General features: G+C 46.1%; 1 protein-coding gene across 1 annotated transcript in view; it reads right to left on the reverse strand.

Annotated features, from left to right (window-relative positions):
• LOC128697662 (dipeptidase 1) overlaps positions 1 to 15,000 on the reverse strand; it is a 62,015-nt gene that overhangs the window by 28,209 nt on the left and 18,806 nt on the right. The window contains exons 3-4 of the mRNA XM_070099710.1: positions 12,267 to 12,384; positions 3,508 to 3,682 (exon numbers count right to left, since the gene is read on the reverse strand). Of these exons, the coding sequence (XP_069955811.1) occupies positions 3,508 to 3,682; positions 12,267 to 12,384 (293 nt within the window). The remainder of the gene's footprint in view (positions 1 to 3,507; positions 3,683 to 12,266; positions 12,385 to 15,000) is intronic.

A 15,000-nucleotide genomic window follows, 5' to 3' on the forward strand; every position in this document is an offset into this window, starting at 1 on the left:
TATCCCTTTGATATGTGGTATCCCTCCCATATATGGTTTCCCTCTGGTATCATGGGTATCCGTATGATATCATAGGGTATCCCTATGATATTATATGGTATCCCTCTGATATCATGTGGTATCCCTCTGATATCAGGTGGTATCCCTCTGATATCTTATGGTATCCCTCCGATATCGTGTGGTACACCTCTGATATCATATGGTATCCCTCTGATATGTGGTATACCTCTGATATCATGTGGTATCCACGAGACTCGGCTCCTGGCCCCGCCTCTTCACTGATCGCTGCTAGGTCCTCTCTCTGCTTCCTGAGCTTTGTCATACCTCATCTTAAAGCTATGTGTGGTTCCTGCCTCCATTACATCACTTGCTAGACTATTCCACTTCCTGACAACTCTATGACTGAAGAAATACTTCCTGCCATCCCTGTGACTCGTCTGAGTCTTCAGCTTCCAACTGTGGCCCCTTGCTTTTCTGTGTCCCTTCTCTGAAATATTCTGTCTCTGTTCACCTTATCTATTCCATGCAGTATTTTGCATGTCGTTTTCATGTCTCTCCTGACCCTCTTCGTAGGACATTCCCATGAGCTCTGGAACTAGCCTTGTTGCAAACCTTTGTACTTTCTCTAATTTCTTGACGTGCTTGACCAGGTGTGGTTTCCAAACTGGTGCTGCATACTCCAGTATGGGCCTGACGTACACAATATACAGTGTCTTGAACGATTCCTTACTAAGGTATCGGAACGCTATTCTCAGGTTTGCCAGGCGCCCATATGCTGCAACAGTTATCTGGTTAATGTGTGCTTCCGGAGACATGCTCGGTGTTATACTCACCCCAAGATCTTTCTCCTTGAGTGAGGTTTGCAGTCTTTGGCCACGTAGCCTATACTCTGTCTGTGGTCTTTTTTGCCCTTCCCCAATCTTCAAGGCTTTGCATTTGGCGGGGTTGAATTCAAGAAGCCAGTTGCTAGACCATGTGTGCAGCCTGTCTAGGTCTATTTGTAGTTCTGCCTGATCCTCGTCTGATTTAATTCTCCTCATTAACTTCACATCATCTGAGAACAGGGACACTTCAGAGTGTATCCCTTCCATCATGTCATTCACATATACCAGGAATAGCACTGGTTCTAGAACTGACCCCTGTGGGACCCCACTCGTCACTGGCGCCCATTGTGATACCTCATCACGGACCATGACTCGTTGTTGCCACCCTGTCAGGTATTCTCTGATCCATTGCAGTGCCCTTACTGTTATACGTGCCTGATCCTCCATCTTCTGCACTAATCTCTTGTAAGGAACTGTGTCGAAGGCCTTACTGCAGTCCTGTGTGTGTGTGTACTCACCTAATTGTACTCACCTAAATGTGGTTGCAGGGGTCGATACTCAGCTCCTGGCCCCGCCTCGCTTCTGTGTCCCCTTCCTGGAGCATCCTGTCTCTGTCCACCTTATCTATTCCACGCAGTATTTTGTATGTCGTTATCATGTCTCCCCTGACCCTCCTCTCCTCCACTGTCGTCAGTCCGATTTCCCTCAACCTTTCTTCATAGGACATTCCCCTGAACTCCGGAACTAGCCTTGTTGCAAACCTTTGTACTGTCTCTAATTTCTTGACGTGCTTGACCAGGTGTGGGTTCCGAACTGATGCTGCATACTCTAGTATGGGCCTGACGTACACAGTGTACAGTGTCTTGAACGATTCCTTATTAAGGTATCGGAACTCTATTCTCAGGTTTGCCAGGCGCCCATATGCTGCAGCAGTTATCTGATTGATGTGTGCTTCCGGAGACATGCTCGGTGTTATGGTCTCCCCAAGATCTTTCTCCTTGAGTGAGGATTGCAGTCTTTGGCCACCTAGCCTATACTCTGTCTGCGGTCTTTTTTGCCCTTCCTCAATCTTCAAGACTTTGCATTTCGCGGGGTTGAATTCAAGAAGCCAGTTGCTGGACCAGGTGTCCAGCCTGTCCAGGTCTCTTTGAAGTCCTGCCTCATCCTCGTTTGATTTAATTCTCCTTATTAACTTCACATCATCTGCGAACAGGGACACTTCTGAGTCTATCCCTTCCATCATGTCATTCACATATACCAAGAATAGCACTGGTTCTACAACTGACCTCTGTGGGACCCCGCTCGTCATAGGCACCCACTTTGTGTACGTGTGCGTGTGTGTATGTGTGTGTGTGTGTGTGTGTGTGTGTGTGTGTGTGTGTGTGTGTGTGTGTGTGTGTGTGTGTGTGTGTGTACTCACCTATAAGTAGTTGCAGGGGTCGAGTCATAGCTCCTGGCTTCCGCCACTTCGTTAGTCGCTACTAGGTCCACTCTCTCCCAGCTTCGAGAGCTTTATCGTACCTCTTCTTAAAGCTATAAATGGATACTGTCTCCACTACATCCATGGATACTACCTTCACTATACCACTACATTTTGGTTGTAATGCTCAGGTTGTAGGTAGTTTTGGAGTTGTTTGCTATGTTGAAGGGTTGTGGTGGGAGGTGCCTGACCTGTTGGTGTCTCTCAGTTGTGGCCACTACAGAAATAATCAAAATTTTACCAGCAGGATGTAAACTGGTGGGTGTGGCCACCCACTGCTCTGTTGGGTGGGTGTGGCCACCCACTGCTCTGTTGGGAGGGTGTGGCCACCCACTGCTCTGTTGGGTGGGTGTGGCCACCCACTGCTCTGTTGGGTGGGTCTGGCCACCCACTGCTCTGTTGGGTGTGTGTGGCCACCCACTGCTCTGTTGGGAGGGTGTGGCCACCCACTGCTCTGTTGGGTGGGTGTGGCCACCCACTGCTCTGTTGGGTGGGTGTGGCCACCCACTGCTCTGTTGGGTGGGTGTAGCCACCCACTGTTCTGGGTAATGATTACTTTTTGTGTGGCCTAACCATGACCCCGTGGACGCGTGGATTTTGGTTGTTGCAAAAAAAATAATAATAATGATAATAATAATAATAATAATAATAATAATAATAATAATAATAATAATAATAATAATAATAATAATAATAATAATAATAATAATAATATAACCTACCCTCAAGCAATAACTTACTGTTACAATTGGTAGTCTGGTGAGATGTTGAAGGTCAGTTATATGTTAAATATATCGTATATATATATATATATATATATATATATATATATATATATATATATATATATATATATATATATATATATATATATATATATATATATATAATAATAAAATAATTTGCGTATGTACCCCTAGGGCAGTATTTTAGTCCTAGTGTCCTCCAAGCCTTCGTAATGGATATCCCTCTGATATCCTGGGAGGGGTATATACCTCTGATGTCATGAGGGTATCATCCTAATATCATGAAATATACCTCTGATATGTGGGTATTTCTCTGATGACATGGGATATATCTTTGATATCACGAGGTATCCCTCTGATATCACGGGGTATCTCACTGATATAATGTGAGGCATCCCATAAATGTCCTGAGTGGGGGTATAACTCTATGACATCCTGGACCTAGGGGGATACCTACCCATCAATCAGTGGGGTATCCCTCAGCAGCTGTACCACCGTGTCGATCCTCTGCTGTAGTGCTGCCTGAGGTGCCACTCTGAGTGCCAGGGGTATTGACACACCTACCCCTGCTACCCCTGCTAGCACCAGCACCAGGCACACACCTCCCCACACCTGTGCTGGCACCTCCACACCTGTAATGTAAACACTTCTCATTATTATTATTATTATTATTATTATTATTATTATTATTATTATTATTATTATTATTATTATTATTATTATTATTATTATTATTATTATTATTATTATTATTATTATTATTATTATTATTATTATTATTGTAAAGTAAAAGGACACAAGTGCAACTAATGTGACATTTATTGTGGCAACGTTTCGCTCTCCAGGAGCTTTATCAAGCCATTACAAACAATACATGGACACAGAGGGTATATAAAGGCTCAGAGTGAGGTGAATACTAGTGAGGTACCATTTCGATGTTCACTAGTGGTAGTAGTAGTAGTAGTAGTAGTGGTAGTGACAAAAGTAATACAATATGGTAGAGCAATTAATTCGTACATGAGTAAAAGGATATAAAAGCTATTACTTGGGTAACATAAAAATAGGTTGGACAAATATAAACTGGAATGAGGCAGGTTGTTTCAGTGTTCACTCTCTGTGCTTTGTGTAGTATAACAGGAGAGACTATGTGATGGCAGGGTTTACTGTTTTCAGGAGGATTCTTGCTAAGACTTCGGAGATGGTGAAGCTGCCGTTGTTTTGTTTAATTGTATTCGAAACAGCGATCAGTGCTGATTCAAGGCACTTGCGTGTGCGGAAATTAGTTTCTTTTATCACTAATTGGGCGTCTCTGAATTTCATAAGATGATTGGTGGAATTTCGGTGTTGTACACAGGCGTTGTTTAAGTTGTCGTTCCTACATGCGTATATGTGTTCATTGAGGCGGGTGTCGAGGTTTCTTGCTGTTTCACCTACGTAGATCTTGTCACAGCCTCCACAGGGTATAGTGTAAACTCCTGCATTGACTGGTTCGTGGTGCTTGGGTTTTGTCCTGGTTAGATCCTTTATTGAAGTGGTAGAAGCGATGGCGACTCTGGTGTTAGCTTGTGAAAGTACTTTTGAGACGTTTAGTGCAACCTGGCTGTTGGGAAGAATTATAACTTTGTTGGGAGCGGTGTTGATGCGTGGAGAATTGATGATCTGAAGAGCTCTTTTCTTGCAGTCTTTGATGAAAAAAGAAGGAAATTGTAACTCAGTGAATGTTTGGTGAATGTAAGTACATTCCTCGTCAAGAAACTCAGGACTACAAATTCGGTATGCTCTTAGGAAAAACCCGATGATGATGCCTCTTTTGGTCTTGGTATCTTGACTGGAATAGAAGTGTGTGAGATCATTTTTATTGGTGGGTTTCCGATAAACTTGAAATCTTAGGTTGTTGTCTACTTTGTGAATGAGGACGTCGAGGAAAGGTAGCTTGTCATTGGACTCTTCTTCTAGTGTAAACTGAATCGCTGGTTCAACTGCGTTGAGCCTTGCCTGAAGATCCCGTACATCAAAACGTTTTGGAGTTATTACGAGGACATCGTCCACGTAACGTACCAAGTGACGCTTGAAGGGATGATGTTGGCGAAGTGTTCGGACTCTAGGTGTTCCATGTATAAGTTGGCTAGGACGGCACTTATTGGGGACCCCATTCCCATGCCGTAGGTTTGTTTGTAGAGCTTGTTATTGAAGGAAAAACAGTTGAAGTTAACACAGAGTTCAATCAAGTCAACAAAATCTCCGGGAGGTAAAGGAAGATTAAGGTCCTGGTTGACTTTACGTCGTAGAACCTCGATGGCTTTTTTGGTAGGTACTTTTGTGAAGAGGGAAGTCACATCCAAACTGCTTAGTTTCTTGTTACGGATGGAGAGGTTACGGATGCGGTTGAGAAGGTCGCCCGAGTGTTTAAGATGAGCGGGGCTGATGGTCCCCAGAAGGCAGGAAAGATGTTTGGCAAGAACTCCGGCTAGTTTGTGTGGAGCACTGCCTATTCCTGACGTGATTGGTCTGAGAGGAATATTGTGTTTATGGGTCTTGGGTAAACCATACATGTGTGCTGGTTTAGGGTTGCTTGGTAACAAGTACAGAAGTTTCTTCCCTTCTCTAGTGCGTTTGAGTATTTGTCTGGTTTTGTATAGAAAGTCTTTGGTGAGCGTCTCCCACTGTTGAGTGCTGATGGGTTCGTATGTAGATTGATCATTCAAAAGGTCCATCATTTTAGTGTTGTAGTCACTGGTGTTGAGTATGACGACTCCACCTCCTTTGTCGGCGGTGGTGACGATAATGTTGGGGTCGTTGGCGAGGTCCTTAAGGGCAGTGATGTATCTTCTAGGAAGATTAGAAGAAGAAGGTTCACATAAAGCTGCAGTGAGAAGGCCCTGTATATAACCCTTCTGGAAGTTGCTGTCACTGTGTCTATGGTTCCTGGTAACAAGATTGAGTTGATAGTTAGGTTTGCGTATGTTGGTGGTAAATTTGAGTCCCAGACTCAGTGCTTGTTTCTCGTAGTCGGTTAAGGTGCGTGACGATAAGTCACAAAACCCAAGCACCACGAACCAGTCAATGCAGGAGTTTACACTATACCCTGTGGAGGCTGTGACAAGATCTACGTAGGTGAAACAGCAAGAAACCTCGACACCCGCCTCAATGAACACATATACGCATGTAGGAACGACAACTTAAACAACGCCTGTGTACAACACCGAAATTCCACCAATCATCTTATGAAATTCAGAGACGCCCAATTAGTGATAAAAGAAACTAATTTCCGCACACGCAAGTGCCTTGAATCAGCACTGATCGCTGTTTCGAATACAATTAAACAAAACAACGGCAGCTTCACCATCTCCGAAGTCTTAGCAAGAATCCTCCTGAAAACAGTAAACCCTGCCATCACATAGTCTCTCCTGTTATACTACACAAAGCACAGAGAGTGAACACTGAAACAACCTGCCTCATTCCAGTTTATATTTGTCCAACCTATTTTTATGTTACCCAAGTAATAGCTTTTATATCCTTTAACTCATGTACGAATTAATTGCTCTACCATATTGTATTACTTTTGTCACTACCACTACTACTACTACTACTACTACTACTACTACTACCACTAGTGAACATCGAAATGGTACCTCACTAGTATTCACCTCACTCTGAGCCTTTATATACCCTCTGTGTCCATGTATTGTTTGTAATGGCTTGATAAAGCTCCTGGAGAGCGAAACGTTGCCACAATAAATGTCACATTAGTTGCACTTGTGTCCTTTTACTTTACATATTGTCGGTAATTCTACCAACTTTATTACGTTATTATTATTATTATTATTATTATTATTATTATTATTATTATTATTATTATTATTATTATTATTATTATTTGTATATTGTTATTGTTGTTATTATTATTATTATTATTGTTGTTGTTGTTGTTGTTGTTGTTGTTGTTGTTGTTGTTGTTGTTGTTGTTGTTGTTGTTGTTGTTGTTGCCACCTTGTCTTCCAGGTTCTGCCACGAAGGTTAATACCATTGATTTCTTCCCAGTGGGAGGGCACACACTTCAGATTTCTCCAGTGGTGATTATCACCTTCAGCGGCAACCACTGAGAATGTAGTGAGTGCCACTGACCAAGAACCTGCGAGTTTTACGCAGTGGGTATCTTATAGATGGTGGTATCAAGGTTCTTGTCAGTGGTAGTGCCAGTAAGATGGTGGTATCAAGGTTCTAGTCAGTGGTAGTACCAGTAAGATGGTGGTATCAAGGTTCTTGACAGTGGTAGAGCCAGTAAGATGGTGGTATCAAGGTTCTTGACAGTGGTAGTACCAGTAAGATGGTGGTATCAAGGTTCTTGACAGTGGTAGTACCAGTAAGATGGTGGTATCAAGGTTCTTGACAGTGGTAGTACCAGTAAGATTGTGGTATCAAGGTTCTTGACAGTGGTAGTACCAGTAAGATGGTGGTATCAAGGTTCTTGACAGTGGTAGCACCAGCAAGATGGTGGTATCAAGGTTCTTGACAGTGATAGCACCAGCAAGATGGTGGTATCAAGGTTCTTGACAGTGGTAGCACCAGTAAGATGGTGGTATCAAGGTTCTTGACAGTGGTAGCACCAGCAAGATGGTGGTATCAAGGTTCTTGACAGTGGTAGCACCAGCAAGATGGTGGTATCAAGGTTCTTGACAGTGGTAGCACCAGCAAGATGGTGGTATCAAGGTTCTTGACAGTGGTAGTATCAGTAAGATGGTGGTATCAAGGTTCTTGACAGTGGTAGTATCAGCAAGATGGTGGTATCAAGGTTCTTGACAGTGGTAGCACCAGCAAGATGGTGGTATCAAGGTTCTTGACAGTGGTAGTACCAGTAAGATGGTGGTATCAAGGTTCTTGACAGTGGTAGTACCAGTAAGATGGTGGTATCAAGGTTCTTGACAGTGGTAGCACCAGCAAGATGGTGGTATCAAGGTTCTTGACAGTGGTAGCACCAGCAAGATGGTCTTTGACCTGGTCTTGATTCCCTCCTCCTCCTCTTCCTCCTGCTCCTCCACTTCCTCCTGCTCCTGCACTTCCTCCTGCTCCTCCACTTCCTCCTGCTCCTGCACTTCCTCCTGCTCCTCCACTTCCTCCTGCTCCTGCACTTCCTCCTGCTCCTCCACTTCCTCCTGCTCCTCCACTTCCTCCTGCTCCTCCACTTCCTCCTGCTCCTGCACTTCCTCCTGCTCCTGCACTTCCTCCTGCTCCTCCACTTCCTCCTGCTCCTGCACTTCCTCCTGCTCCTCCACTTCCTCCTGCTCCTCCACTTCCTCCTGCTCCTCCACTTCCTCCTGCTCCTCCACTTCCTCCTGCTCCTCCACTTGTCCCACTTGCTCGACCACTTACATCACTTACGTGAGTTATAACACCAACCACAAGCAATGTAAGACTCTCGAGTGCTCTCTCTCTCTCTCTCTCTCTCTCTCTCTGCTTTTATCTGCTTCCCTATTTTCCCTAAATTTTCCTCCCCGCCAGTGTTACTTCCTCCCCACAAGTGGTACTTCCTCCCCACAAGTGGTACTTCCTCCCCACAAGTGGTACTTCCTCCCCACAAGTGGTACTTCCTCCCCGCCAGTGATACTTCCTCCCCACAAGTGGTACTTCCTCCCCACAAGTGGTACTTCCTCCCCACAAGTGGTACTTCCTCCCCGCCAGTGGTACTTCCTCCCCACAAGTGGTACTTCCTCCCCGCCAGTGATACTTCCTCCCCACAAGTGGTACTTCCTCCCCACAAGTGGTACTTCCTCCCCACAAGTGGTACTTCCTCCCCACAAGTGGTACTTCCTCCCCACAAGTGGTACTTCCTCCCCGCCAGTGATACTTCCTCCCCACAAGTGGTACTTCCTCCCCACAAGTGGTACTTCCTCCCCACAAGTGGTACTTCCTCCCCACAAGTGGTACTTCCTCCCCACAAGTGGTACTTCCTCCCCGCCAGTGATACTTCCTCCCCACAAGTGGTACTTCCTCCCCACAAGTGGTACTTCCTCCCCACAAGTGGTACTTCCTCCCCACAAGTGGTACTTCCTCCCCGCCAGTGGTACTTCCTCCCCGCCAGTGATACTTCCTCCCCACAAGTGGTACTTCCTCCCCGCCAGTGGTACTTCCTCCCCGCCAGTGATACTTCCTCCCCACAAGTGGTACTTCCTCCCCGCCAGTGATACTTCCTCCCCGCCAGTGGTACTTCCTCCCCGCCAGTGATACTCCCTCCCCGCCAGTGGTACTTCCTCCCCACAAGTGGCACTTCCTCCCCACAAGTGGCACTTCCTCCCCACAAGTGGCACTTCCTCCCCGCCAGTGGTACTTCCTCCCCACAAGTGGTACTTCCTCCCCACAAGTGGCACTTCCTCCCCGCCAGTGGTACTTCCTCCCCGCCAGTGATACTCCCTCCCCGCCAGTGGTACTTCCTCCCCACAAGTGGCACTTCCACCCCGCCAGTGGTACTTCCTCCCCGCCAGTGATACTCCCTCCCCGCCAGTGGTACTTCCTCCCCACAAGTGGTACTTCCTCCCCACAAGTGGCACTTCCTCCCCGCCAGTGGTACTTCCTCCCCGCCAGTGATACTCCCTCCCCGTCAGTGGTACTTCCTCCCCACAAGTGGCACTTCCACCCCGCCAGTGGTACTTCCTCCCTTGCCAGTGGCACTTCCTCCCTGCAAGTGCTATTTCCTCACCGTCAATGGTACTTCTCCCCCGTAGTGGTACTTCCTCCCCGCAAGTGGTACTTCCTTCCCGCCAGTGGTACTTCCTCCCTGGCAGTGGTACTTCCTCCCCACAAGTGGCACTTCCACCTCGCAAGTGGTACTTCCTTCCCGCCAGTGGTACTTCCTCCCCACAAGTGGTACTTCCTTCCCGCCAGTGGTACTTCCTCCCCACAAGTGGTACTTCCTTCCCGCCAGTGGTACTTCCTCCCCACAAGTGGTACTTCCTCTCCACAAGTGGTACTTCCTCTCCACCAGTGGTACTTCCTCCCCACAAGTGGTACTTCCTCCCCACAAGTGGTACTTCCTCCCCACAAGTGGTACTTCCTCTCCACAAGTGGTACTTCCTCTCCACCAGTGGTACTTCCTCTCCACCAGTGGTACTTCCTCTCCACCAGTGGTACTTCCTCCCCGCCAGTGGTACTTCCTCTCCACCAGTGGTACTTCCTCTCCACCAGTGGTACTTCCTCCCCACTAGTGGTACTTCCTCTCCACCAGTGGTACTTCCTCTCCACCAGTGGTACTTCCTCTCCACCAGTGGTACTTCCTCCCCGCCAGTGGTACTTCCTCTCCACCAGTGGTACTTCCTCTCCACCAGTGGTACTTCCTCTCCACCAGTGGTACTTCCTCTCCACCAGTGGTACTTCCTCTCCACCAGTGGTACTTCCTCTCCACCAGTGGTACTTCCTCTCCACCAGTGGTACTTCCTCCCCGCCAGTGGTACTTCCTCTCCACCAGTGGTACTTCCTCTCCACCAGTGGTACTTCCTCTCCACCAGTGGTACTTCCTCTCCACCAGTAAGATCCTGGTGGAGAATTGTCTCAAATTGATATCAATACTGACTCTGTGGTCTACTGTGGAGAGGCTATGGTCTCGTGTGGGGAGGCTGTGGTCTCGTGTGGGGAGGCTGTGGTCTCGTGTGGAGAGGCTGTGGTCTCGTGTGTGGAGGTTCTGGTCTCGTGAGTGGAGGTTCTGGTCTCGTGTGGGGAGGCTGTGGTCTCGTGTGGGGAGGCTGTGGTCTCGTGTGGGGAGGCTGTGGTCTCGTGTGGGGAGGCTGTGGTCTCGTGTGGGGAGGCTGTGGTCTCGTGTGGGGAGGCTGTGGTCTCGTGTGGGGAGGCTGTGGTCTCGGGTGGGGAGGCTGGGGTCTCGGGTGGGGAGGCTGTGGTCTCGTGTGGGGAGGCTGTGGTCTCGTGTGGGGAGGCTGTGGTCTCGTGTGGGGAGGCTGTGGTCTCGTGTGGGGAGGCTGTGGTCTCGTGTGGGGAGGCTGTGGTCTCGTGTGGGGAGGCTGTGGTCTCGTGTGGGGAGGCTGTGGTCTCGTGTGGGGAGGCTGTGGTCTCGTGTGGGGAGGCTGTGGTCTCGTGTGGGGAGGCTGTGGTCTCGTGTGGGGAGGCTGTGGTCTCGTGTGGGGAGGCTGTGGTCTCGTGTGGGGAGGCTGTGGTCTCGTGTGGGGAGGCTGTGGTCTCGTGTGGGGAGGCTGTGGTCTCGTGTGGGGAGGCTGTAGTCTCGTGTGGGGAGGCTGTGGTCTCGTGTGGGGAGGCTGTGGTCTCGTGTGGGGAGGCTGTGGTCTCGTGTGGGGAGGCTGTGGTCTCGTGTGGGGAGGCTGTGGTCTCGTGTGGGGAGGCTGTGGTCTCGTGTGGGGAGGCTGTGGTCTCGTGTGGGGAGGCTGTGGTCTCGTGTGGGGAGGCTGTGGTCTCGTGTGGGGAGGCTGTGGTCTCGTGTGGGGAGGCTGTGGTCTCGTGTGGGGAGGCTGTGGTCTCGTGTGGGGAGGCTGTGGTCTCGTGTGGGGAGGCTGTGGTCTCGTGTGGGGAGGCTGTGGTCTCGTGTGGGGAGGCTGTGGTCTCGTGTGGGGAGGCTGTGGTCTCGTGTGGAGAGGCTGTGGTCTCGTGTGGGGAGGCTGTGGTCTCGTGTGGGGAGGCTGTGGTCTCGTGTGGGGAGGCTGTGGTCTCGTGTGGGGAGGCTGTGGTCTCGTGTGGAGAGGCTGTGGTCTCGTGTGGGGAGGCTGTGGTCTCGTGTGGGGAGGCTGTGGTCTCGTGTGGGGAGGCTGTGGTCTCGTGTGGGGAGGCTGTGGTCTCGTGTGGAGAGGCTGTGGTCTCGTGTGTGGAGGTTCTGGTCTCGTGAGTGGAGGTTCTGGTCTCCTGTGGTGAGACTGTAGTCTCGCCAGTAAAATTAACAACCTCTGTCTTAAGTCACTCCAACAGCACTTTGAACCTTACGTTCTGGAAACCCCTCTAGTGGTGGAAGTTTGCAGCCTATCGGATGAATCCTTTCACCAGCTATGCCACGGATTGTAACGTTCGCAAGCTTATTAAATATTAAATATTTTATTACATAAAACAAGTTTGCCTGCCTTCAGGCAAACCCTAACGGGTTATTTCTTGGCCATGAGACTCATCAGTCATTTAATACTAAAACTGTTAATAACAGATAAAATGTAACTGGAAGGACGCGATTTTACAGATAAACAGAGTAATTAGGTAAAGGGTTATGTTCCTTACCTTTTTGTTTGTGTCTGAGGTGCGAGAGATCAGGTGAGAGGTCGTCACCACTGCTGGTCTTAGTACTGAGGGACGAACACCCGTTACTGAGCCCAGGAAGCTGGTGTAGCGAGGTGGCCTGTACAAGACGTACGTAGGTCTGGTTAGTGACAGGTCATGTTGTGACCCTGGTCAGTGACAGGTCATGCTGTGACCCTGGTCTGTGACAGGTCACAATGTGATCCTGGTCTGTGACAGGTCAGACTGTGATCCTGGTCTGTGACAGGTCAGACTGTGATCCTGGTTAGTGACAGGTCACACTGTGATCCTGGTCAGTGACAGGTCAGACTGTGATCCTGGTTAGTGACAGGTCAATTACTACTACAACTACTATTACTACTACAACTACTATTACTACTACAACTACTATTACTACTACAACTACTATTACTACTACAACTACTATTACTACTACAACTACTATTACTACTACAACTACTATTACTACTACAACTACTATTACTACTTCAACTACTATTACTGCTACAACTACTATTACTACTACAGCTACTATTACTACTACAACTACTATTAATACTACTACTATTACTACTACAACTACTATTACTACTACAACTACTATTACTACTACAACTACTATTATTACTACAACTACTATTACTACTACAACTACTATTACTACTACAACTTCTATTACTACTACAACTACTATTACTACTTCAACTACTATTACTACTACAACTACTATTACTACTACAGCTACTATTACTACTACAACTACTATTACTACTACTACTATTACTACTACAACTACTATTACTACTACTACTATTACTACTACAACTACTATTACTACTATTACTACTACTACTACTATTACTACTACTACTACTACTATTACTACTACAGCTACTATTACTACTACTACTATTACTACTACAACTACTATTACTACTACAACTACTATTACTACTACAACAACTATTACTACTACAACTACTATTACTACTACAACTACTATTACTACTACAACTACTATTACTACTACTACTACTATTACTACTACAACTACTATTACTACTACTACTACTACTATTATTACTACTACAACTACTATTACTACTATTACTACTACTACTACTACTACTATTACTACTACAGCTACTATTACTACTACTACTATTACTACTACAACTACTATTACTACTACAACTACTATTACTACTACAACAACTATTACTACTACAACTACTATTACTACTACAACAACTATTACTACTACAACTACTATTACTACTACAACTACTATTACTACTACAACTACTATTACTACTACAACTACTATTACTACTACAACTACTATTACTACTGCTACTACTACTACTACTATTATTATTACTATAACTACTATTACTACTACTACTACTATTATTACTACTACAACTACAACTAATACTACTACTACTACTACTACTACTACTATTACTACTACTACTACTACTACTACTATTACTACTATTATTACTACTACAACTACTATTACTACTACTACTACTACTACTATTACTACTACTACTACTACTACTACTATTATTACTACTACAACTACTATTACTACTACTACTACTACTACTATTACTACTACTACTACTACTACTACTATTATTACTACTACAACTACTATTACTACTACTACTACTACTATTATTACTACTACAACTACTATTACTACTACTACTACTACTACTATTACTACTACTACTACTACTACTACTACTATTACTACTACAACTACTATTACTACTACTACTACTACTACTACTATTACTACTACTACTACTACTACTATTATTACTACTACAACTACTATTACTACTACTACTACTACTACTACTACTATTATTACTACTACAACTACTATTACTACTACTACTACTACTACTATTACTACTACTACTACTACTATTACTACTACCACACCTAGATAAAACACTCTGGTAGGCATCTAAGTCGACCTTAGCCCCAGTATAAGTGGTAAATGGTAAACTTAGTACTGAGTATTACAGTATACTGTGTGACTCTTAACGTCTCTCAACCATCCTGGAGGGACTGTGTAACAACAGCGATGCTGTTACGATAGCTGTGTTCCAGTATGTTACTATAGCTGTGTTTCCAGGCTGTTACAATAGCTGTGTTCCAGACTGTTACTATAGTTGTGCTCCAGACTGTTACGATAGCTGTGTTTCCAGGCTTTTCAATAGCTGTGTTTCCAGGCTGTTCAATAGCTGTGTTTCCAGGCTGCTTGACAGCCGTGTTTCCAGGCTGCTCGACAGCCGTGTTTCCAGGCTGTTACGACAGCTGTGTTTCCAGGCGGTTACGACAGCTGTGTTTCCAGGCTGCTCGACAGCCGTGTTTCCAGGCTGTTACGACAGCTGTGTTTCCAGGCGGTTACGACAGCTGTTTCCAGGCTGTTCAATAGCTTTATAAATTCTGAAAGTAAATGTCATTAATGACAGTATTTCTTACGAACAAACAGCCTTGAACACACACACACACACACACACGGGGCCAGGAGCTGAGTCTCGACCCCTGCAACCACAATTAGGTGAGTACACACACTAGTAAAAACTGGTTAACAATAGTCTTGAACATGCACGTGTAAGGAGGATAGTTGCAAGCACTGGGTCACCACTCTGGGACGTGACCACGTGTAAGGAGGATAGTTACAAGCACT

This window comes from Cherax quadricarinatus, chromosome 68 (assembly GCF_038502225.1).
Source record: "Cherax quadricarinatus isolate ZL_2023a chromosome 68, ASM3850222v1, whole genome shotgun sequence".
Lineage (NCBI taxonomy): Eukaryota > Metazoa > Arthropoda > Malacostraca > Decapoda > Parastacidae > Cherax > Cherax quadricarinatus.